Genomic DNA, 26,398 nt, shown 5'->3' with positions numbered 1-26,398 from the left:
TTTGCTTATATGTCATGTGACACAAAGGGTTCTGAATCTATCAGAATACTCTTAATAATAGGTTCGAGCTCCTGTTCCTTGACCATTCATGGGGTCAATAGTAAGAACTCTATTGTGGGGAGGAAAGGAACTTTGGACTGCTGTGCTTATTTCGGACTACCTTTGGCTTCGAGGTCGTTACATGATGGAAACTCACATGGATAATGTGAGTCAAACGCAGGTCTACCTTCTGAAAATGAACAACAAAGTCTGCACTCTCTATTCTCCCGACATTTTTGTTATTTTGCACGAGGTGGGCTGTGCTTATACATCGTGTCACACAAAGGATTGTGGGATTCCTCATAGTTCTTTAGTGCCGATAAGGGACATTGTGGGGTTGCTGTGCTAAATTAGCAGCAGGAGGAAGCATACAGGCTCATTTTCCTTCCTCATCGACTGCAGTATTCAGACAGCACTAATCATGGTGATTGCTGACACGCTTCTGTTTTGGCTAAAGAGTCCTTACCATTTAGGCAGTTTTGGAACCAACAAGGGTGGAGTTTAAACTGAATGGGCTTCATTTAAAAAAAATAATATAAATCTCAAAATATTACAATTTAACTGCAGATTGTGGACCTGTGTTTTCAATGTTTCAATTGGGCTACTTTATTCGACCTTTGCCGTCATTTAAGCTTTTTAAACCTTTTCAATGACCTCTGTTTTAAAAGTGGTGCCAACACGAGACCTCCGTGAAACGACTTCAAGCATGCATGTACCTCACTTAAAGAAATGGAGGATCATTTACACCATCACTACCTGCAGCTAGAGCCTTATGGATGTAAAGATGGCAGGTTCTGTTTTTCCATTAGGACTCTGAAGGGAACACAAACAGAAACGCAGTTTAAGAGTTTTATTGAAAGTTGTTTCGAGGGTTTCAGGAGTAGTTTTTTTTCCAGGCCAGCCCGGGTTCCACCGGCCCTGCTCTAGAGCAGGGTCAAACCGAGCTGACTCCAGAGGAGCTTTAACGTGAACACACCCAGGAGGCAATTCCCTCTTCCAGGCATTTCAAGGCTGGTCGAAAGACAAGCTGTGCAAAGATAATCAAAGTAGACAAGAGCAGAGCTGGGCGAGCTAAACCCATTAAGGTAAGTGGAACTGCGACTACAGATGCAGATTCTCTTGGCAAAGCGTGGTGACATTCCCCTTTTCTATACAAACTCACCTACTGCAGCTTTAACTTACTTTCACATGCTGCAGCTATGTTTCTAATTAGACAGGAGCTGGTGAACTCTAAGGGTTCTAGATGCCATATTTTATCTCACTCTGTCCTGATCTGATGAAGTAATGTATAATGTGGGATGTAATGTTGCAAGACTCAAATTTCCAGATTTTTTATTTCATTTGTATGCCAGGGAATGCAAATGATCACCATGGCCGTATTATTTTGTTTTATGACAGGCAGGTCCTAAATATGAAACCAGCAGAAAACCACAGAAGATGGATGGATAGATGACAGCTGGTTGCAAGACAAATGACGTATGGATGTCAAATGAATAAGTTAATAAAGCCTTTAGATACTAGATTAATAAAATCTTGAAAAGTCAGTATCTGCAAAACTCTTTAATCAAATCCGTGTTTTTCCAGGCTACTGGAAATACAGTTTGCATTTTGGACTTTGGAGAGAATGATCATCAGAAACACCCAGGTGACTCACCCTGGATCTCTGCACAGATGATTGTGGTTAAGCTTCCTTCCACGATGGCTTTGAAGTAATTCTGCAGGGGAAAACCTGAGACTCTTTGAAACATGTACATGAGTTCTGGTGATAAGCCTGTGCTTCGGTGTGGGGAAGGGGGAAAAAAAGAATAAGTTGTTGGCGGATGATGTGGACACTGGTCCCAACGTTAAACAGGGTGGAAGCACAGTCCTTTGGAGCTGCTCGAGCCAGTTCAGACATGTGGAAGCTCGCTCTGGTGCATGGAGGGAAAAAAATAGTAGAAAAAGAATGATGTGAACATCATGAAGGCTAGAAAAGTCATTGTCTTTAATTGACTGAATAAAATGTTTTCATTCATTCATACAATTCTGCTTCCAGTTTTTAAAAGTTGGAAGGTGTATTTATTTTGAAAGGTGACATTGTTTAATATTTAAATAGGGAGCTTTAACTACAAATCAGGATACGGAAAATGTATTTCACTAAATATATCAGCACTAAAAATAAGATAAACAATGATTTATCGAGGGCTAATAAGACATTTGTCACTTTTAATGTAAATAAGTTAGAGAAATGCTGCAAATTGTGTTGTTTTGGCCTTGGAAATCACCCATTGATGCCATCTTGGCCCAGTATCTTCCTTATTGATGGATCATGAACACTAGACTTAAAGGGAGATATCATGCTTTTCAGTTCTTTCTTTTCTCAACGATATCATTCAGCTGTTGTCTATATAAATGGAGCAGCAATAAATGCTTTGAATTCCTTGTTAATTTACATTACCCGATTTTACGCTCTCTGAGGTGCGTTTGAGAGGATCTCGTTCTCTTTAAGCCCATCCATAAAAGTACCAGTATGAGCAGAGCCACGGCCATTTTTTATCTTGCTTTAAAAGTAGGTCAGAAACAGTCACGTTTTTTCCCTAAATCCCTCTAAGCAGGAGGCTTTGAAGCTGCAGAGAGTTTTGAGAAAACTGTGGACTGAGCCTGAAAATCGGATCGTACACATCATACAGGGACCTCCCCCTTACTTTCTGCTGCAACCTCCCTCCACTGTTCCTCCCCCACAGCGGAGGCTGCTGTGCTGCTTCATTGTTTACCTGTCTTTGTTTTCTGAGCAGGTGCCACTCCAGAAATGAGCAGTTTTCCTGTGAGGCAGGTTGTTTCTCCACCATTTCTCCACACAGCTAAAGCCCTCTGGCAATCTTGAGCTTGAATGGCTGTAGCGCTGTGTGGGGAGGGGGTGTGAGCAGTGATTGACACTGCTAACAACCAATCAGAGCCAGACAGTCATCCTGCCTCTGATTGGTTGTTTCTGAGCGGGAGCGGATTATTTCTGCTAATGGCAGTAGGACCACTGGGAGGAGCTGGAGGAGCTTGATTTTAGACACAGATTATCTGTCTCATATTTTACTGTGAGGACACAGTCACAACAAATATGTAAAAAATTACATTTATACAAAAGTTACCTTCTGCAGCTTTAATATTTCTAAAACAAGTCAGTGTCGTGCTTCAGCAACCATCTGCTTTGTGTTTTGTTTCACTGGATTTAGGCTGGACCTGTACAGGGTGTACCCCGCCTCTCACCCATTGACACCTGCAGATAGGCACCAGCACCCCTCACAACCCCAGCAGGGATAAGTGTGGGAAAATGAATGGATGGATGGATTTAGGCTGCTCAGATATGCTGATTAATTAAGCAGTGCTACCTGCGCTGAGCTCATTAACCTTGGATAAGTTTCATCTGCCACACTGACTATTTAAGCCTACTTCTCACAACCAGTCTCTGTCAGATTCTTGAAAGCCACAGTGTAAATAGTAAATAGTTTTGACCTTGTCTGTTCTTTGGATTTCCATGGCTTTCCCTTGTTAGACTCCGCTGTTGGCCTCTTTAACTGGACAACGAGCCGTGACTCTGCCTCAAGAGGTAGGGGGCATTAATTCAAAGATATACCATGAAGTGTAAATTATTTTCTGCAAAATCGGTTATACTTAACAATGGTGTAATGCTTTTTATATGTTTTTATAAGTCCAGCAGCTGTGAATACTTTTGTAGAGACCTTTTAAGCATCAACTGTGATTTCTTTCCTGGCTAAACAGAGACAAAATGTGTCTGAGTCACGAGAAGAGATCAGATGAGTTGTGTTTGAGCCTAAAATTGTGAAGAGATGTCCTGTTGGTGAGGGGATATTTGCTTTCTCCCAGCCTGGAGAACTACAAGGCCCAGCAGCTCCAGGTAATTAGTCATCCCTGCAGAATGAATAAACAACCAATGGCATTATGAGTCAAATACCTGAACTCTGCTATGATGTGGCGCTGTGAAACATGCCTGGAAAACCTAAAACTGAGATTAAAGGAAATCTGTCATGAAGCCCATATTTTATGTCTTGCACGGTGAACACAATGCAAGACACAGTTTTGGTCACAGAGTATTGTGTTTTTCTCCAGGATCCTAATGAGGTGGGGCAGTTGGTAGCTCAGTTGCCTAGCAAGAAGGTCCTGGGTTCAAACCCAGGTTCAACCTGTGGTATTTCTCAATGGAGTTTGCATGTTTGCATCCCTGGATGTGTGGGTTATTCCAGCTTCCTCCCACAATCCGAAAATATGATTAAGTTAGATGTGTGCATGATAGTTTGTCCTAGGTATCTGTTGACTGGTGGCCTGTCCAGGGTACTCTGCCTCTCCCCCGTTGATCGCTGGAGACAGACACCAGCCCCCCTGCGTGTGACCCTGCACAGATAACCCCTAATTTACAGCTTTTGTCTTCACAGTCTTACATACACTCAAATTTAACTGAGAGCATTCACACAGCCTCAGCAGGGCTGCATTGGACTCCGGTTGGCCATCCGCTAAAATTAGAACCAATCCTCGTTCAGCAGGAGTAAATGCTGCTTGTCAAGACTCTGCTGGGTTTCCTTAGGTAGGAAATATTTGGCCAATATGTCTGTATGATTTGATTGAATTTGACTTTTTAAAGCGCCTTGAGATGACATGTGTTGTGAATTGGTGCTATATCAAAAAACTGAATTGAATTCTGGTTTTGCCAGACAACGGTGCCCAGTCGTGGTCAATATTCACAGATCAAACCACACCAGCAGGAAAATGAATGATCACAACACAAATAATGATTACAAATAATTCACCAAAGACAAACTAGATGTTCTTAAAGAGCTTTCTCAAATCTATAGGTAAATTTTTACATCCCTGTCATCTTAATTGTTTATGGTTATGTACGACCTAAAGAAACCCTGAATTTTATTCTGAAACCTATTGCATGACCTGCTGGTGAACAATGTATTTGTCGTGACCTGTAATGCCAGCAAATGTCACAGAGTTGGCCCAAAAAGACGAGAGAAAAATGAGAGTAATTGATTGTGGGAGTAGAAAACCACAGCATCCAATATGAAACTGCTTATCGTATAAGGATATTAATAGAACGGACAATACCAGGGCAGAAATAGCCACTGTTGTGGGAGTGAGTGGTGCATTATTATTGTACTTTAAGTTGCAGTTGATAAAGTACACATAGCAGGACAGTGGCCTTCACAGACATTTTTGGGCCAGATGCTCAAGTGGGGGAAAAAGGGAAACCTTGGGCAGCACATGGAGCTGCCGGCTGCCTTAGTAGAGTGAGATTTAAATATTGGTACAACTTGAACATCACAAAGGCCTAAATACCTATTTTAAATCAAAAGCCATATGCTGTCATGGAGATGTTTAATAAAGCTTAACACTCCACAGGTTGGTTTCTCTAACAATCAAAGGATTCAATATTTTCATTTTGTACTGCCGGTTCATGTATTTAGTCAAGCCAGCCCTCACTGGGGTTTTAAAGGTCACGCATCCACCATGAAACACGGTAGCAATGCCAGCTTGGATCTTTCAAAAATAAAAGCGATGTTTAAAGCTTATTAACTGGAGTCGGTTATTCTCATCCCTCTGTTCTGAATGCCCTTATGTCCTGTGAATATGGATATATGAGAATAATTTTATGTTTTATTATTTTAAGTTTCTGCTTTGGTTTAATAACCACAGAAACTTAGAATAAGTGGGCACAGAAATAAGAAGCATCCTGTTAACCACGTGAAATACAATAAAAACATTAAAATAACTCATACCCATATTCACAGGACATAACAAATATTTTTTTAGAACAGAAGGGTAAGAATAGTTGATCCCAGTTACATTGCTTTTTATTTTGAACGGTCCAAGCCAGTGCTACTACCGTATTTCATGATATATGCAAGACCTCCAAAAACCCAGTGAGCGCTTACTTGATGGTCGTTTTCGAGGTGAAGGCTGTCTTGACTTCAGCATATATTTGGTTATAGCAAGTTACAAAGACGAAAGGTTTCCTATTTAACTACACAGAATCGGCAGTATTCATGTCCTGTTTTGTTACGCTGCTAAACTTAATTTTTTTTTTTTTTTTTCCCACAATAAATCTCTACCAAAACCAGAGACTAAGCTGGTTAGTGATGTTGGACACTTACTGTTCTAAACTCTAATTACTCTTAAAAGAAACAAAACATTGTTGTCTGAGTTGATGTATGATTTTATTATTTAAACAGATTCAGTGTATAAGAATCATGTGGCGCTAACAAGTCAAAGGAAAGCCTCAGATTCATTCTAACATCACCTTATAATGTAATGGTTCACATATGATTTTATTTTACTGTAAATATAATTTTTACACATAGCTTTTTTTTCAGAGATAAGCTGCTAAAATACAAATATTACTTTGGGTGTACATGTATCCTGATTAACAGATGCTGTTGTAGTTCATCCTTTCTTCCCAAACACACCTATTACAGCTGAAATGGCGCCATCTAGTGTTCAATCTGCCAGTCAGCACCTCCTCTACTCAGAACATCGACTCAACTGACCATGTTTTTCACTTAAATGACTCCAACCTAATGCACCTGTTCCACCACATCTGAGGGCTTCCAACATGTTAGGCCGTAAAACGGCAGCTTGTTCACAAGTGCTAAAATATCTCCAACATCAGAGCAAAAAAAAAAAACAAAGAAAAACAGTGATAACAGGAGAGCGGCTCCTGTTCGGGGCCTGCAGTGACAGACATTTCTAGTCTTTTCAAGTGATCTTCAAAGCCAGGAACAGGCGGAGAACAAGAGCAACACCTCTGTGCGCCTGAGCTGCAGAGAGCTTTGCATGGATTTGCACAGCAAACACAGAGGGAAGCTGAGAGCAAACCAACAAAACTCCCTGTAAACTCGGCTCGCTCCCAGCCTTTCAAAGCAGCGTGGAGAGAATGGTGGGAGGTGACCGGCAGTGCTTGAAGTGCTCAAACTGCAGTAGCTCCGCGTTTACTACCTGCACTGAGAGCACTTTTCGACTGCAGAGTCAACGGCGTGGTCAGCGTGAAGAATCGGAGACCTGAGGCAGGACATCAGGGATGTTGATGCAAAAACATGCTAAGTGCCGTACTGGACACTTATAACCTTTAAAAAAAAAAAAAAAAAAAACATTTTATGAATGAAGACCTGAAAAGTGTAAGACATCAATTTGTATTCATCCTCTTCCTTTCTGACACCCATAAATAAAATCCAGCCACCTCAGAAATCGCCCACGTGTTAATTTAGTCTCGGTATATCTCCGGTTGGTCTGTGAAGGCCTCAGTGGCCTTCACAGGCGAGCGTATGATTACGAATAACATGAAGACCAGGGAACACAGCAGACAGGTCAGGAAGTTAAGGAGAAACTTAAAGCTTCTTTGGTTTATAAATCTGTAACCCAAGTTCTGAACATCTCACAGAGCTCTTTTCAATCCATTATCTGGAAATGGAAAGGGGATGGCACAACTGCGAGCCTAGCAATGCACAGCTGCTGACCTGAAACGGAGGTCTGGGCAAGGAGAGCATTAGAGAACCAGCCAATGCTAGCTTTGGAGGAGCGGCAGAAATTAACAGCTCAGGTGGGAGAACCGGTTGAGATGACGTCCATTAGCTGCACACTCCGTAAATCTGGCCTTTATGGGCATTGTTGGGAAAATGGCATACGACTGCCTCTGGTTTTTTGACGCGAGATGTGTAGGAGACATCAAAAGTGGAATAAGGGGGCCTTGTCAGACGAGACCAAAATGGACATTTTCACCACGTATTCAAAGCACAATGTGTGACGAAGACCAACCCTGCACACCAGCCTGAAAACACCATCTCCGCTTTGATAGAAGAGGGTGGCGGCAGCGTCACGCCGTGGGGATGATGCTTAGCTTCAGCAGAGATGGAGAAGCTGGTCAGAGATGATGGACACTCCTGGAACAAAACAACATTTGTGAGGCTGCTACAGACTTGAAACTGGCACTGAGCTAGCCAGCTGTACCTGCAGCAAAATGTGGCTCTACAAAGCATTGACTCAGGGAGGCTGAACACAAATGCATGCCACACTTTTCAGATTTTTTATTTCCGAGACGTTCCGAAGACTCGGTTTCCTGCGACTTCGCGGTTTTACCCTACGCTGTTAGTCTGTTACATAAACATCCAACTACAGTGAAGTTTGTGAAGAAGCACAAGTCGTTTCTAGAGAACTAAGACACGGGAGATCTCCGTCAGTTTTCAGATCAAACGGACTAAAAGGTCTCGTAGAAGAACAAGCCCTCCAGCCAGAAGGAGCAACTAGGGCAGTAGATTCTGAAATACCTCACTAACTACACTAGATGCACCTTAACTGGAGGGCTGTGACACCGGTAGAAAGGGTTTAAATCTGCACCAGGGACACCTGAAACACAAGAAAAGCAAATATTAAGGACCAATGATAAGTAAAATATGTAATTTGTACAACCTGAAGCTTCCATAAAAACGTCCTTCGTGTGTAATAGGAAGAAAACTTCTAGAAAAACTAAAGATCGACCAAACAATGTGCACAGAATGTCTGTAATCAGTTTTGATCCAATGTAAAATAATCAAACTGATGAGGGGAACGATCCCAAAACAGTCATAGTGGTAAAATAGAGGACATGGTAAAAACAATCAGACTTATTGGGTAAAACAAGGTTGTAAGTCTGGTTTTAAAAGACTTGGTGCCGATAGCAGATGTGATTGTGAGGGGAACGCTGTTCCACAGGTTGGTGGAGAACACGAGAAACGCTCCATCTCCATCGGCTCGGCTGACCACAGGGACCTGGAGGAGGAATAAGGGAGTAGGTCAGGGACAGGCTGTGAGAGGCTCTGGATAAATAATAGATAAACAGGACATCAATTTTAAACTTCACAGGCAGCCAATGGAGAGAAACTTGGTTTTTGACACAGATGGAGCTGAACTTACATATGCAATTTAACGTCGGGAGTCAAATTTAGCACCATGGTTGGAAAATTTTAAAGTGACTTCTCTAAATATGTGTCCCTCTTCCTCTGCTCTGCTGCAAGGTCAGATTTACCCATGTTACGATTTTTAACATTGGTCTTGATATTTCAGGACACCCCGCCAAACTGCTCAGGAAACCTTTGATGGAGTTGAGAAGGCCAAACAATAATTTCTGTCAGATTCCTGTTCAGAAGAAGGACATTTTATGCCATCTACCGTAGTGCTATAGTGTAAAAGCTTCACAGATCAGAAACTGTGTTTTAAAGCATCTGTGATCAGAGTGGAATAATCCTATCAAGATATTTTAGTTTAAACATAACCCGGACATATATAAATTTCATAACCTGTATATGAATGAATATTTGAGTAGTATAGAATGGTCCACTTAAGTTTGACCCGCCACATCTTTACGTTCTGGACTTGATATGATCAAGTTTGGGACATATCCTGCTGGAGCAGTTATAGAGAATTTTGCACATGGTTATTCTAAGAATGTGAGGTCCTGTACAGTTCTAGTTTTGGTTCACTTTGATTTCTTTTTATTGTTAAAGTAACCCATCTGTTTTACACATTACATGCTTTAGATTTTGATAAAGAAGCAGAGTTGTAGAGGGGCAATATGTAACTGCAGCTAGGATTATTCAGTGTCATCCTTTAATGAACTCAGGATGCTTGATTTATGTCTAAAACCCACTAAAACCATTTTCCCAGATTAACAGTAATACATCTGGAGTACACATAATACAACATTTGTAAATATTCAAGGAATTATCAACTTCTGGTTTGTAATCTCAAATGTTTTTTTTACCATTTTGTCAAAATTCATGTAAAAAAAATACAAAAATATAACAAAATTCCCTCAAATTAAAAATAATTTGTATGCCTTGCAGAAGCATTTATGCCCCTTGATCTTTTCCATATTTTACCATGTTACACCCTTAACTTCAATGTATTTTATTGGACTTTTATGCGATACACCAACAGAACAAAAACATAGTTCTGAGAACAAAAGCAAAGTGATGCATAAAGTGTTTTACAAATAAAAGCCTGAGAAGTGGGTGTAAATTATTATTCAGCTCCCTTTAGTCAATTCTATAGAACCATCACTCGATTGAATTACACCTGGAAGTCATGTGGGGTATGCCTCTACCATCTTTTTACCATATGCTGCTTTGGAAGAAAGCTTGTAGCAAACTGGACTTTCTACGCCAATCTTTCAATAAAAGTTTATTTCTGCCGCTCCTCCTTTTATACCACATTCGTGGAGTTCACAAATAAGAGCTTCCAAATTCCCCTACCTGAGTTGTGGATCTCTGCAGCTCCTCCAAAGTTGTACTTTTTATGTTCTGAATCTGATCATAGAATGAACAGATGTCCAAAGCTCGGGGTACCGTATTGTTTTGTGTTGCTGTGTTAAAACTTCCCCACAACTTTCTTCCTGGTTGTTCACGAACCAGCCTCTGAGACCTTCACAGAGCGCTTTTATTCACGCCGCGGGTCGGCAGCCTTTACGATCCAAAGAGCCATTCCTGCCCTCAGTCCAGCTAAATAAAACCTGTTTTGAGTTTGATTACAAATATCACACAAGAACCACCCTTTTATTTCTATTTTTAGATTTTTACACCCAGAAAACCTGGCAAAAATGGGATGCTGACATCTGTGACAAAAATAAGCTTAAAAAAAAGGCAAGATAAAAGAAAAAGATCTAAATAAATGTCACTGGTACTTTTAACGTCATTCTGTTGTGTTAATTCAATGCAGTGAAATAAACTGCTAAAACCTGCACTTATCTATATATTAAAAAAATAAACAGTTGATTCTTTATCATTTATAGCCAAAGTTATTAAGTGAACTATGGTTAGTTGCAGGTGTTAGAGTAAAGGGGGGCAATTACATATACAGAACCCTCACTTTTTTCAGAATTTCATTTAAAAAAAATAAGCATTGACTGACTGTGAAATCTCAAAACAGTAAAGTTAAGTGGTATCGTGGAATGGTTGGGGTTAGGTTATATGGAAATAATACAGGCATAGTGGAGACATTTACCGATTGAGCATATTAATATGTTAATTGTGTGTTTTTTTCCCGGTGTTTGGTATGTTAAATATCCTGCAGAGTGCCTTTGTGTTTCGTTTCATGGGGAAATTTCCACAAACTTCTACGCCTCAGGAAGCCCACCGCCAACAGGGGCGGAGTTTAAGCTGAACGAGCTTCATTTAAAAATAGATATTATAATATAAATCTCAAAATATTACAGTTTAACTGTGGATTGTGGACCGTCGTTTTCACTGTCTCAATTGGGCTACTTTATTCGACATTTCGCATCGTTTAAGCTTTTTAAACCGGTTCCACGAGCTCCGCTTTAAAAGTGGCGCCGACACGAGGCCTCGGCGAGGCGGCAGTGAGCATGCGCGTCGCCTCAATTAAAGAAATGGAGGATCATTTATACCACCTCTGCCTGCTGCCAGAGCCGCGTGGACGTAAATAATAAACATTTTCTGGGAGAGAAAACCGATAAAAGAAAAAAAGTTTAACAAATCCCGTCCAACAGAAAGCATTCAGGCACATTTGACGCTCCGGTCGTACTACAGCTACAACCAGGCGTCTGAGCGCAGATCAGAGCGTAAAGCTGCACACAGCCTACCTTGGTTCCGTCCAGGTTGAATGGAGCCACGTTGTCCTCCACCAGTCCTCCCTGGAGCCGCAGAAACAAAGAAGTTTAATCGTGCATGAAATCGTGAGAGCATCTTTTTTTTTTCGTTTATTGGTTGCTTCTCTTTGTGGGGGTGGGGTCTGTCAGGATTGTCCTCCATAAAGCCGTCCAGCTCCACGGTAGTCTGTCCACGCGTGGTCTCAGAGGCAAGCCGAGCCTGAGGAGGTCCACTCTGCGAAATGCAGAACTTTACACACGTGCGAAAACGGCCTTTATTGGTCCTGGCTGCCTCCGCCATTTGGTGCCGAGCTGGTCAAGGAAGCCCATGAGGCTTGTGACCTGTAACCCCGGTTTAAAACCCTGCCCCCACGTCCCACTCCCACTCCTGATGGATGCAGGATCCTCTGGGCAAAGCGTGGTGACACTCCCCTCCTCTGTGGGAAAGCGCCGCAGCTTCACAGGCCTTCTTCTCGCGTTCAACTTTAACCCACTTTCCCATGCGGCAGCTATGTTGCTGATTAGACGGTGCCTGGTGCCATATTGTGTCCCACTCTGTCCTGGTCTGATCAACACAGTGGGATGGATGGATGACAGATGGTTGGCAGAAAAATAATGGATGAAATGGAGAAATTGATACAACCTTGAAAATACAGTTTCTGGTAAACTCCATGCTTTAATTCCCAGGCTCCTGGAAACACAGATTGCTAAATAGTTATGAAAATAGTTGCCCAAAATAGTTTAATTTTCATGAGACAGGGGCCTCGTCTATCAGGAATTTCAAGTTAAAATGATATAGGACACGTATCAGTTAAATGTCCAACAAAAAAAGGTTCCCAATAAATACTATTAAATAAATTTTAATATTTTTATTAGTTGAAGCGAAGGATGAAGACAACAGCATTTATGACTCATGGGGGGGGGGGGGAAACATTTTACTGAAGAGGATAAAGACAGCTTTAGGGATTTTTAATGACATTGTAATTTCTGCTGAATCTGACGATAGTTTTTTTCTTATTAACCAAATAGAAACTATAGGTCAAATAAATGTGCTTCTTTTCTCATCAGCATAAACGGCCTTTTTAAATTTTACACGGTCATCAAAGTGTTTCACTCCGTAATCTGTTACATTTCAACAGAGGTGGTTAGAAACTAGATACATTGCTCAAGTACCGTAACTTTTCAAACAAATTTAACTTTAGGAATAGTTTTATTGCTGTTACTTTTAATTTTACTAGAGTGACATAATAAACAACTTCGCTTCTCTTACTTGAGTCAAATCGTGAGTGGACTCCAGATTTGTCTCAACAGGAAATGAACCAGAGACACACACACACCTAGATTTATGTTGAAGTGAGACTTCCTGTTTGAACACCAGCTTTGTTGTTTTAGGGTTATTTTCAAGTGAGCGTACAGTAGACAGTGATTTAGTCATTGGAAGATCTTTGCACTGCTCTAACAGGCTGCATATACAGTAACTGCTCTAATTACTAGTTTCAGTTTTATGTTGGAAAACATTTTTTTTTTTAGGAAAGTTGCTCCTTCTGCCTACGTTTTTTTATTTCATTTATTTTGTAGTCTTTAAAGTACAAGGATATGTAAGCTAATATTTTTGCCTGGTCAATTAAATGTATTTACTTTTTATATTAAGTTTTTAGAATCGGTTACTGAGTTCTGGAGTCGCATTCTTCCTGAATACTTTGTTTTATTTTTGAGTAATTTCTTGGCTACATTTTACTTTTACTTGAGTGAAAATATGTTGAAGTAGTAAATGTTTTTGGTTACTTGACCGACATCTGGAATTCAAAAACAAACAAAAAAAATCTTAGTCTAATTGTGAGATCCCACAGACACTTTTATTATATTACGCTGAGAGTCTTCCTAACATTTGATTTAAATTTGTTCTCTAAACATGTTCCTCCTTTCATGAACCTGTTTTACTGTTTTACTGCATCTTTCCAGGCCTTCGTTCCACTGACGAATAAACTATTTTCATTTGTCCTGCCAAAAATATGAAATAAAACACCGCCTGCAGTTCTCCACTGAGCATGTGAGGCATTAGTGCAGCAGTGTTTACTATTTACTACACTTTCTGTAGACCTTTGTTAACCTTTGTGGGTTTAAAATATAGGAGCCTTATCTTGGACTCTCATCTTTTGTCAGGTTATCAGTATTAATATCTCCGATATTAAGAACTGTATACGTAAGAAGGTATGTTTTGAGAAATCATATCCGAGTCTATTTCGTTTAGTTTCTATAATATTACACGTATTATTCAAAAAGGGAAACACTAAATGGTATATTTTGGGGTTAATCGCTGTACTTTATTTCTTTTTAATACTGCATCTTTAAACAACAGAGAGCTGAATGTTCTGAATCAGAACAGAAAACGTGGCAGAGAAGACGGAGGTGGACCTTTGAGCTTAGATGTTATATTTTTTAGTTTATTGAGCAACAATTTTTCTGTCTCCATGTAGAATTGGACCTGCTGCAGCAACGACAAGCAACGTGGTGATCTAAAGGACTTTTTCTTTTTTTAATTGCTTTGGGAATAAATGCTTTGATTTACACTGATCCAAGGACCAGATCATTTTCACATTTTGATGCAACTCCAGCTAGAAGCTCCCAGAGCATGGAGTGAATTTTGTTCCATTATAGTTGCAAGCAAAGAACACGTTTTGTAAATGGAAATATGAAGAATAACTCCCCCCACACACACACACACACACACACACACACAAAATTCACTCCATACCAGAGAGGGTTCCTATTGTTTCCTATCGTCAAGTTATTAAGCTTTTTTTTCTTAACAGCCCTCATTTAAAATGAGTATAAACAAGTTGAGAATTGAATTCTGCTCACTTGAAGTTTTGAATTAAACATAATGTTGACCATGAAACAAATTTGTTTTAAAATGAACACATTTCATCTTTTGTCCTTTTTGGGGCTTATATCATCCTCATAACAGACATCTAAAGGTCTTCTTTCTGGGACCCGGGGATGAAGCCCTGGAAGTCCCGGTCTAGACGCATCTGTAGTTAAGCTTCCTTCCATGAGGGCTTTGTAGTCATTCTGCAGGGGAAAACCTGAAACTCTTTGAAACATGTGCATGAGTTCTGGTGATAAGCCTGTGCTTCAGTATGGGAGGGGGGAAAAAAAGGACAATCTGTTGGCGGATGATGTGGACACTGGTCCCAACGTTAAACACGGTGGAAGCACAGTCCTTTAGAGCTGCTCCAGCCGGTTCAGACATGTGGAAGCTCGCTCTGGTGCACGGAGGGAAAAAAAGAGATTAAATATTTCACTTTTTGGTCCCACAGAGGGGAAATTACTCTCTGCGTTGGACCTATCCCTTTGAGAGCCGTGTGCTGCCAACACCGGGAGGCGCACAGAGAGCAATCTGTGGTCAAGAGTCTTGCTCAGGGACCCAGAGTGACAGACTGTGTTTCAAACCAGCAACCTTTGCTGCCTCTCCAAGACGCAAACACTGATAATTTGTTGCAATAACCCAACGTCCTTTTTGAGTTCCGTAATTTTGTGCCGTTATTTATTTTTTTACATTATGAAGCGTCAACAAATCCACACCACACAGAAACCACTTTCCGAAACACTTTATTTCCATAAATGCGCTCACACTTCAATTATCCTTTGCAACGTTATGTACACAATGTTTGCTCCCATGGTAAATAAAATATCCAGTGTGGAAAGAGTCAGGAGTGAATGGTGAAGGAGGTAAAATGATAATAATTAAAAAAAAACACTAAGCACAAGAAAAAGGAATCTATGATCATGAAATTTATAATTTAGACCCTTAAGAATGAATTTTGATGTCTACAGAGTATTGCCAGAGGAATGTGCAAAAGTCTTGGGCCTTTATTCATGTTTTTCTGCATGTGACCATTTTTTAGAAGAATATTTGTTACTTTTCTTAACCCAACTAACACCTCTGAGTCATAAAAGGTACCTAACTTAAGGCATGAGTCCGTCCGTCTGACAGATAATTTACTAAACAAGATTTTTAGGCACTTGTATTTTAGCATGGAATGAATGATGTCCTCAAAAGACCACCATCATGAAACCAAAGTGGGACACTCCTGACGCAGAGCAGGAAAACGATGCTTGGAGATGTATTCCTGAAGATCATCTAAAGAAATGACAAGGGCACTTTCCAATAAGAGCTGAATTAGTCATGGCATAGTAACTTTTAATCACAGAGTAATAAAAACTGTTTTTATTACATCTGTAGTAGTTGCATTCCTGTGTTTGCATGTGTCAGTTCAGCACTGCTTTTCAGTTTCATTAGCCAAATACCAAGAGAAGAGATTCTTACATAGTCCTATTTAATCTCATTACAGAAGCAGGGCTCCAGAAACTTGCAATGCTGGACTTGTCCAACTTTTACAAGGTGGCAGGTGTTGCCCACAGCTCCCCCTGGTGGACATGGCTGCGAACAACATGCCCTTCCTTTCAAAGTGCAATGTCATGCCTGGACTCAAATCTCAACAACAAAAATCTTGAAAGTTTTCATATATTACATAATCAGCAAAGAAACCACTGTGTTTAAAACATAAGTTAAGTCACATGACTTTGAAATTATCTTATTATTAAACACAGCATGTTATGAAGAAGTTTGAGCCCCCAGGGATGTAAATTTAACCTTACCAAACATTTTTGGCTTTTTTTTCCTGTGCTCTTTAACAGAATTGTGCTTCACATTATGGAGTTATAAATTATTTTAGATTTATACTTTACTTTCATAACATTACAAAACAACACATCTAGTCATTGTGACTTTGGCTTATAAGCATAATCAGAAGTCCATAATGTTACATAATCTTTACTATCAAGTAAATGTCTTTAGTCCATCAAAAAGGTAGTACAAGGCAATTCATTATGCATGAACACACGCGGTGCACCAACCAAGGAAATATTCAAAACTTTTCTTCCACCGAGATACTAAAGCAGCCTCCAGACCCTGTTTACATGTGAACTGGTGCATCAGTGCATAAATCCAAGTATTGTCTAAAAAAAAATGTTCTGCCTAGTGAGGTGGTCATATAAATTATGTTAAGTGATGAGGCTTTTTTCAAATCTAGGGAAGTATCCACTTCAAGATGTTGGCTTCCTGAAATCCCCAGTTTCAGATTTTCCCATGACAATGGTATAGAAAACAGTATCACCAAGAGGATCTGTAATGAACATTGTAAGTAAATCCAGCACTGGTCCCCAACACTGCACAAAAGCTGTCAAGCTAAGTTCTCTAAACTGCGCCTCAGCAGTGGCCTCCTAATTGTACAATGTAGTGACATCTGACCTTGTTTATTTTATCTGATAGTGAAGTCTGTTTAAATTATTTACCATAATTAGAGATGCACCGAGAAATTTCTTGGTGACCGAAATCGACCAATTTTACGACGGTCCCGTTGGAAACGCTAAAATCCAACCCTATACTGATCAGTGAATGCACCATTTAGAAGCGCTACCAGGTTACACTGAAAAGTACTTTTTTTTTGTAATCAGGTATTTCAAAACACAGTCAGAAGAAAGCTCACAAGCTGTAAGAAGGTTCCAGAAAGAGCGCTATATATATTTTTTTAGGGAGGTGTGTTGGCTGTTAATTCAGGCCGTTACAACGTGGCGTTAGAGATCAGGGACACCAGGAAGCAGAACATTATACTGCAAAGTGGGTCGTTGTGGTGAACATGCTGGACATGAAGTGTTTGAAGTTTTTTTTTTTTTAGGGTTTTTTTTATATCCGAGTTAAAGGAGCAAGAAGTGATATTTCACCATTAAACACAGCAAAGCAGCTTCACCTTTCGGAGGAACTTGTCTAGTGAAGAAGTAACTCATAAGTTTATAATGCTGTTAGTAAGAGAACATTTTTGATCCACACCAGGCGTGCTCTCCGCCATGTTGCTCCAGCGCTCTGAGGGTGGTATGTTAGGGTAGGGAGGGGCTAAGCCCTGAGTGGCAGCTGTTCACGTACACGTACGGCCGGCCTGGCTTGTAAACCAGAGACTGGGGGAAACACGGAGAGCTGTGGTGTGACATCATACCATAGTCCATCTGAAATATTACCTGTAGTTCTTCACATCATTATTTTTTAGTTCTATCTAAAACAATGAAATTTTGCTTATTGCTCCTTTTAAAAAGGTAACGTTTTACTGTAGAAATACACAAAAAGACTGCAGTCTGCAGAGCTAAATGCACCAAATATGCTGACTGATTAGAGGATTCAATCGTCACGTAGGCCTGTCACGATAACAAATTTTGCTAAAACTTATTGCGATAACTCATAATGTTATTTGGAGACCCTTTTCAACTAATAATGGGAAAGTAATGCAAAGATATCCTGTCTAACTACCGGCTCAGACAAATTAAGCAGGTGGCGTCATTTGGTTTAAAGCGGTCGTGTTTGGCTTTGACACCAATTTAATTTCTTTTCAGACTATCGTTTCTCTGGCTCTCATGTTAACTCTGAGCATGTGCCCACCTGACACTAGTTGGGTCTCCCCCGCCAGTCTAAGCGTTGTTTATTTTAAATGCCTCGACATATGAGAGCAACGTAAAACGGTCAGTAAAGTTCCCGTCTGAAGAAAACCTCCCGGTCAACTAACCTAACGCGCTAGCTGTTATTAGCTTGACGCACACTACGGTACCCGGTTTAAGGGCTGCACCCCTCCTTCGAGCAACGCTCCACGCTTCCTCACACACCTACCGCGAGCCACCAGACAACTACCGCCAGGATTCCCCCATTTTCTGTGGGAAAGCCTGGCCAAGATTTAACCCCCGCTACACGGAGGAAACGATCAGGGAGGGTGAGCAGATGCAGACACCGATGCAGCGTACTGAAGCCTACGCAAATCAATGCGCTTATTTTAACGAATCATGTGATTAAAATTTATCGTGCGATTAATTGATTTATTGATTATCACGTCCAACTCCTATCATTTTGGCCATTGTTTGAAATTATATAAAATCCTGTTTAACGGCAGAGCTGTGTAACGCCAATACTTCTCTCTCTGTGAGACGTCAGCTCTGGTCCTAATATCAACTATTAACGAGTGACTACAGAAAGGTGGCTTAAGACTTCTTTATAGTAGCAATAAACAAACCAATGTCTTACAAATCGATCAGATCAGAGCCTTTTCTTCAGGACTGTTAAGTTGAACATTCATGTTATTCATTTTGCAATAAGAAAAAGTGGAACACCTTGTGATATGGTGCACATTTTCTGATTAATTTCTATCAACTTTTTATTATTTAGACAAAAAGGGAAACCATCTGTTATTTATAGCTCCTAAAAAGTCAAGAATCGGCTAAAAGTCGGTTTCAGCTTTATAAAATTGGCAACTGGAAATTGGCCACCAGGTCTCTAATCAGTGCATCTCTAAACATATTTCTATCAACAAAGACAAAAACCCAACTCTAGTATTAGCATGAACTTGCTTCAACGTGTGTAAATTCACCCTAATGCTCATAAATCAGTATAACGGTGAAACGTGTTGATGTTGCATCCTTGAGAGCTGCCCTTTACGCTGCAAACAGCTGTCATTAGTTTGGACAGATTAGCACTGTGTTTATTCTGCATGTGGAAATGAAACGGAGCGCTTTCTGTGAGATCAATCGTCTGGCTGAGACCCTGCAGCATTATCTGATTCTCTGTTTCTATTTCAATCATGCAAGCGTTGCCAGATACAACCTCAGAAAAAAAAAAAAACAACACAGAATTGATCCGATTCCTCATTGGTTTTGACTTGTGTTTCCTGCATAGACAAATACAGCACTGCTGGATTCATGTCTGACTGCTGCCAGACACACAAAAGCAACCAAAGCCCTGGGTGCTGACCCGGCCGACAAAGAGCCACATGCCGCCCTGCCTGGGCCATGTTTCTAAAGATCATTTAACTCCCACACGGACGAGAGAAAAAAAAAAAAAAAAAAAAAAAAAAAAAAAAAACGTACAATAAGGCAAATAACAGAGAAAACTGGAGCATTTAGAGGAAGCAGTTACATTAGAAAAATAATATATTTACCTCTCAGCATTTCAATCTTTATAATATAGACATGTTAAGGAAAATTACTTTAATGAGAACATCTTTAGAGCCTGTGGAAATGTTGGGAAATTTTAGCAACAATCTATGTGAAGAAGTAACAGTTTAAGGTCCAACATTACACAAGCAGAGTAAAGGCATTCCACTGTCGCTCGATAAGAAGCACTGTGGTTTAAATAACAGTTCTTGGCCCACACGGGTGGCGGTAGAAACCACCTGCATATTCACACTACACCAGAAAATGGGAAATCGGAACATCTTTTCCTATGTTTCATGATTAAAATTGCATTTTAAACTCCCCCAGCCCCTTGCAGCTCTATAATGTACCACCTGAGAGAAGCGAGTTGTTCCCGCAGGCTTTAGGACTCCTCGGCTGCAGTCGGTCTCTTCAGGTCGCGGATCTGCTTGATCAGATAGTTTTTCTCGTCGCAGAACTGCTCGTCCTCGGATCGGTCCGTCTGGAAGTGGCTCAGGAAGTCCACCAGCTTGGCCTGGTTCTTCAGCAGGATGTCGAGCACTGGCTGGGTCTTGTTTGGGTTCGCAACAAATACCTTCAGCAAGAGAAAACGCTCACAAATTAGCATTTGTCCCTTAAATAAAGCAGCTATGGGAACCAAAGTGCCAATTTTTCCTTGCACAATTTAACAGAAAAGATTTTATGCCAAAGAGGCAGAAGGTGGCATGATGATCTGAAATAAACATACCTTTATTTACACAGTGATTTGATACTAGAGTGCAATCAAAACGGACTGCCTGTTAGCGATATTTGGTTAGATACCAGATTCAGGAGCCAGGCCTTAATGCCCATATCAGATGTACATGATTACTGGATGAAATGAGAAAACTCTGGCCACACTGGTTAAATGGTAAACATGATGATTAATCCTAATCCACAGACAACGTTCTACTGTAGTTTTGCAATTAAATAGTTACCTGATATCATTAAGATCTATTAGAAGCAAGGATTCAGCAGGATGCATGATCTAGTTGATTTTATTTAAAAGTTTTAAATAAAATCAACTAGTTCATGCAAGTGAAACCTGTGCTTTAAATTAAAAACAGGTTTCACTTGTTTCTTGTCCTCAGGACAATCACTTACAAATCAGTTTATTTCAGCTAAAGATACATAGACATTAAAATAGTTCTGTAGTGTTATAGTAGTCTTCTGTAGTCTCCACTGCTACGTGCTTTTTTCTATGTTTTCTTTTCTTAAGTTCTGTTTAGTTACACTTTAAATTGTCCTATTGGTGTAACGTGTTATACAAATAAACTTGCCTTGCCCTTAGAAATAAAAGAATTCGATACAACTTTAGCCACAAGTAGAGTCATTGACAGCTAAATGGTCGTTTTACAGGATGTAATGATTTCTTTTAAAGACAACATATGAAAACATAGGAACCCCAACCTTAAATTTACTATGGGCTTTTAAGATAAAAGTGCTTTTTGGGTAGAATGATTTATTATCTTGTGCTCTCTATGAAGCAACACCGAAGCTTAAAAAAGTGATATTAGCTGGCTAATTACTCAGGCTATCGGCTCAGGTAGCTTCCTCAACACAAACGATCTACCACGAGACTTCGTTAAATTTGGTTTAAACGACTCGGCGCACGGCCGGCTGGGTGCTTATCGGTGTCGCACGTCGCTCTCACCTCCGCTGATGCTACATGGATGGTAAGTGGGAGTATCAGCTACGGACAGAAAAGGGGAGGAGCGAAAAGAAGCACAGAGGAAATGACAGGAAGCGTGGGATCCCTTCAAACTTGGCAGAAGAGAAAACCCAACGCAGTAAATGAATTAGAAGAAATTTAACTATTGGTTCACTTATACCAGAGTGTAAAACAGGCATTTTCATTAAAAGGTCATCATACTGTGAGAACCTCATAGCAGCCTAATCCTGGGACGCATGTGACAAACGCACCTTAAAGACGTGGAAAGCTTCGAATTCGATGCTGCGGCTGTCGTCCCGTAGAAGGTTCATCATCAGCTTCAGGTTCTCTGCTCGGCTGATGTACTTTGTCATGACGGTGAAGTTGTGTCTGTCCAGCAGCAGTTCCCCGAGGAGCTGATTAAAACAGGCCACAGATGCATTAATGCCAGAAGGTGAACTCCAACAAAAGCGAGGGCGAGGCGGGACTACCTTCAAAGACTGCCGTTTGGTGACGTAGTTGTCAGACTGCAGCAGCTTTTCGTACTCTGTGAACACCTGGTGGACAGTTTTTAAAAAGGCTTGTTAAGCACAGAGTGGGCAACACGTAAAACTCCTGACTGGACAAAGACTCACCCTGTCGTAATTGTTCTCCAAGAAATCAGCGGACATCATCTTGTGCTTTGTGAGAAGATCCTGAGAGGGGGGGGGATAAAAATTACAAGACCAATTGGGAGGAGATGATTCACGTGTGGCGCAGCGATTAGAAGAAGAAGAAGAGAAGGCGGACCTTAAAAGAGGCGAAGGCGTCCGAGGCGATGTCAAAGGTGGAGAGCTCCACGTAGTTGAAGAAGCAGTAGAACTCCTCGGAGAAGAGGATCGTCCTGGCCAGGGGCTCGTGACGCAGACACTCTCTCAGCATTATGCCGCAGTTCAGAGCCACCTCTGCGTTCTCGTACCTGCACGGGTCAACACGTGTCAGCGCAGCTCGCAGCGCAGTCACACATGTCAAAGCTCCGCATTCAGAACCGCCTAATTATACAAGGCTACGCCGCAGATTAAAAGAAAAAAGGAAAATGAAGAGTTCTCAGGCACTTCAACCGCTCTTAATCCGACAAGAAAATTGCATTTGCAGCTCCTCTTTCACAGGGAGCCGCTTGTTTGGAGCCTGTGGGTAGCCGGCCAAAGGAGAGCTTATCCCCCCGACTGCACAGAGCACAACAGCGGCACGTTAAATTACCACATGAGCGTTAAATGTCAGCATTTCATGTCTGCCTCCCGACAATCAAGCTAAAAGGTCTTCCTCATCGGCATGACATTTGAAGAGTTCAGGTTCAAAAACATGGCAAACTACCATGAGCAGAAATAAATGGCTAAAAAAAACAAAAACAAAAATCCATCATGCGGCTGCCTGAGGTGGTATTTGATCTGCTGAAAGTAGTCTGAGATGGCCCCGGCGCCCAGCCGCTAAAACTGAATTTTGTTCTCTGCAGCAGGCAGCGTGGTGGTTGCCCCTTTTTTTTTCTTCTCCTTTTTCTGAGGTGTAGAAAACCAACACTGCTATCTCGCCATCAGCGCGCGAAACCCACAGGTGAGTGCAGCAAGTTCCTGCTTGTTTTCAGGGAGCTGTTGAAACGCAGACGTTGCACGGAAGTGCAGCTTCACACATATTTGAGAGAATCGGTGCAAAACTAAATCCAAGCACGAGAGCAGAAGCAGCTTTCCTCTGTCGTTTGGACGATTTATACCTCCGTGTTAAAGCACGGCTGCTCAGACACAGACCCCCCCCCATGCTGCAGAGCAAACGATCACATAAATAAAGAGGGAAACCCGTTGACCTCACCCCTTCAGAAGCATGAAGAGGATCTCTGGGTGTGAGGAGATGTATTCGACCGTGGGCGTGCGGCTGCCAATCTGACGCCTGACCATGTTGCTGAACAAATGGACCACGTCCTTCTTGCCCTGGAAGACATCGAGTCCAACAGACCGACATGCAGAGTTCGGATATGAACAGGAAGTGTCCGATCATGTCTCTGCTAAATAATCTGAACTTTTGGGACAGGTCCATTTTAATCAAGAGGCGAGGCCTTTCTCTCACCTCGAAGTCAACCCTCTGCAGGTTTGCGATGAGCGTGATGAGAAGGTTGGTGTTGTACAATTCCTGCGCGAGCTGAGCCACAGCTTCGGTCTGGGGCTCCTTGTCCCCTGTGCCGCTCAGCACCTCTTTCAGGGAGGCAAGGTTTTTGGACACATCTTCTGCGGCCTGGGTATTGGGAACCAGACAACAAGACGGATAATTGGGTCGTGCAACGAAAGTTACCAATGTAAAATTCAATTTAAAAATAAAAAAAAAAAAAATAAAGCAGAGTGGGCTCAAACCTTTTCCAGCTTCTTTTTGTCCGCAGCATCCACCTTTTCCAAGTGTGCAACATTTTCCTTCAAGCTCTTCACCATTTCAGCCGGGTTCTTCTGAGACTTCCCGAAAGGAAAAGGCATGACTGCAGGCGGGTACTCCGATCCAAAAGGCACTGCAGAAACAACACATTTCGATTAGGGATGCACTATATATACCTGCATTACCACCGGTATCGTCCGATTTTAGTCATGTTTTAACATATCGCTGCAGGTCCCATAAGGAAAACATGTTAAATGTTTATTTACATCCTTTTGCGGTTTGTGTGTGTGTTGTTTTTTTGGGGTGGGGTGGGGGGGGGGTAGTAATCATTTGGGCATGTGATATTTATGGTGAGGCAGTGCAGGACTGAGGGTGTTTAGCTGAATCAGGGAGGCAATGTCAGCACGGCGCTCATTTTTCAAGTATTGAAAAAAAAAATGGGAAAACGTATACATAATAAATAATCAGCCAAAGCTGCAATATTAACATCGGCCCAAATTTTTATATCGGTGCAGCCTAGCATAAATAGGAAAAATACCATATATGTTAACTAGGCCTGGGCGATAAATAACCGATGTCGGTATTTTTCCGTAGTAAAAAGAAAATGCAAGGAAAAGTTGTTTTTATAGGTAAATGTAGGCTACGCTCCAGTCCCTTTAAAATGGAGGAAATTGGAGCCGGTGGAGGAGAAAGAGGAGCAGCTGGTACATCTGGTCTCTGGTTCAGTCGCCGTACATCAGCCTGACTGCACATCACATCAATGGCGAATGGAGACGGCGTATTTACCAGCCGATAGCGGGGAGCTGGTCGGACCAGGCTTAAGCTCTCTCTACGGGACATCCCTGTCGGTGGCGCAAACATACCGTACTGTTTGGACTATAAGGCGCACTTAAAATCCTTACAGTGTCTCAAAAATTGATGGTGCACCTTACGGTGTGACAAAGACGAAGCTGCTGAGCTCAGATGATGGATGCGAGTGCAGCGTTTTGGGCACAGGCTCCAGCTAGCAATCTTTATGCCGTTACCCATGTATGAAGTCACGGCCGCTCCCCTGTTAGGGGAATATGTGCAGCCGGGATTTGCCTGTATTAAGATAATTTAGCTGTGATTTCTTTTGTTTGTTTTGAATATATCGCAATATTGATATTAGACCATACCGCCCAACCCTACTTCTAAATGTGTGCACATTATTCTGCATGATTTTCTTTTAGAAAATGGCCGAGCCAGCTGCACAGGTACAGCTACAAGCAGATTATGTAATGACCCCTCTGGAGGAGGGGGCATCATATTTTTGTTGCATATTGACATATGAAAACTTAGAAACAAGTTAAATGATAACTGGGGGAGACTCAAAGACATGTTAGAAGATTAAAACAATTCAAAAATAGTAGAAAGGAATGATCGATTGACAGAAAAGCGACTAGCGACTTGGGGGATGGTTTAAAGATGAGCATTGTAGTTTTTTTTAAAAACTGAGGCGCCGAGCAGAGCTCAGCATTGGCCTGTTCATTTTCCCCATTTTGTACACAAATATTACTTTTAAGTCCTGGTTATCAAAGCATGTCCAAAAGCATTCCCCAAGTGGAAGGAATTTAAAAATGGTTGGTACCAAATGTCAAAAGTCAAGATATAGAAGCTGCACAGGTTTTAAATGGCAGAGCAGTAAAACAACACGCATGAAAATACATCAAAACAGAAACAAGTAAACTAAATTGTGCAAAAAATAAGTAACATGAGTAGCATGTGGCTATAAAGCAAATAAATAAAACAACCATCTCCCAGCAAAACTACTCTTGCATATGCAATAAATGGGTATTTCTAACTTTCTGCCTGGTTGCAGCAGGCCTGGGATGAGTAGGGGGGGCACGTGGGGCCTCGTCCTGCCCACCGGGCCTACCGTTTCATTATCCGCCCCTGGCTAAAGTTAGTTATGAAAACAGTAAAACAGTAAAAATGCTGCAAAACTTCTGAACTTTGCTCAGGTTTTAAGACACGTTCGCTTGGTATATTAAAAAGGGAAAAGATTTAAAGGCCCGGCGAGTTACGGCGCTAACTTTTCTACGCGACGCCGGGGAGGATGTTGGGGCTAAAATGAAGTTAAAATGTCAACGTCTCGTCTATCAGGAAAGTACAGCTAGCTTCTGACCTAGTTAGCAGCACCGAGGAAAGGCCAAACTAATGGCAAGAGTACGTTTAAAGTTCCGTGGAAACCCCACGTAAAAGCTATATATAAAATAGAGACATATATAGATGTATATATATGTATGTATATAAAGTTAAAGCTGTCAAAACTCACCAAATGCAGAGTTGTCCAGAAACCGAAACGCACTCCGACTGCTAGAGGTTAGTTAGCGGGGTAGCGAGTTGTCTCCACTTTCTTGACTGTGTAACGCTACTCTAAGCGGGGGTAACGTTATCTGATAGACCCGTAGCCGAGTGACATTTGCTAACTGGCGGTCATAGCGGTGATTTTGTCGCCTAAACCTGCCTTGAAAAGTTGAAAGGGGCCGAGCTGAAGGGGGAGAGCTGCTGGGCTAGCCTGTCTGACAACTTCATTTCCCTGTTCTTTTTCTACCGAAACAGCCGTCCTCTCATCCCGGGGACACTGGGCGGGTATGCTGCGCTGTGCTTGTTCTCTA

The 26,398-nt window shown here is 41.4% G+C and overlaps 1 protein-coding gene across 1 annotated transcript; it reads right to left on the bottom strand.

Annotated features, from left to right (window-relative positions):
• Positions 1–15,260: 15,260 nt before the first annotated feature.
• On the bottom strand, positions 15,261–26,398 carry cab39l1 (calcium binding protein 39, like 1). The gene is made up of 9 exons (XM_012866835.3): positions 26,056–26,398; positions 23,744–23,892; positions 23,463–23,627; positions 23,208–23,326; positions 22,155–22,323; positions 22,001–22,060; positions 21,857–21,922; positions 21,638–21,781; positions 15,261–20,270 (listed from the first exon to the last, which is right to left on the bottom strand). Exons 2-9 carry the CDS (start codon positions 23,858–23,860, stop codon positions 20,079–20,081), a joined length of 1,032 nt encoding a protein of 343 aa, XP_012722289.1. The 5' UTR covers positions 23,861–23,892; positions 26,056–26,398; the 3' UTR covers positions 15,261–20,078.

This window comes from Fundulus heteroclitus, chromosome 23 (genome assembly GCF_011125445.2).
Source record: "Fundulus heteroclitus isolate FHET01 chromosome 23, MU-UCD_Fhet_4.1, whole genome shotgun sequence".
NCBI lineage: Eukaryota > Metazoa > Chordata > Actinopteri > Cyprinodontiformes > Fundulidae > Fundulus > Fundulus heteroclitus.
Note: the sequence above shows the minus strand (reverse complement) of the source record. Positions and strands in the feature narration are given on the sequence as shown.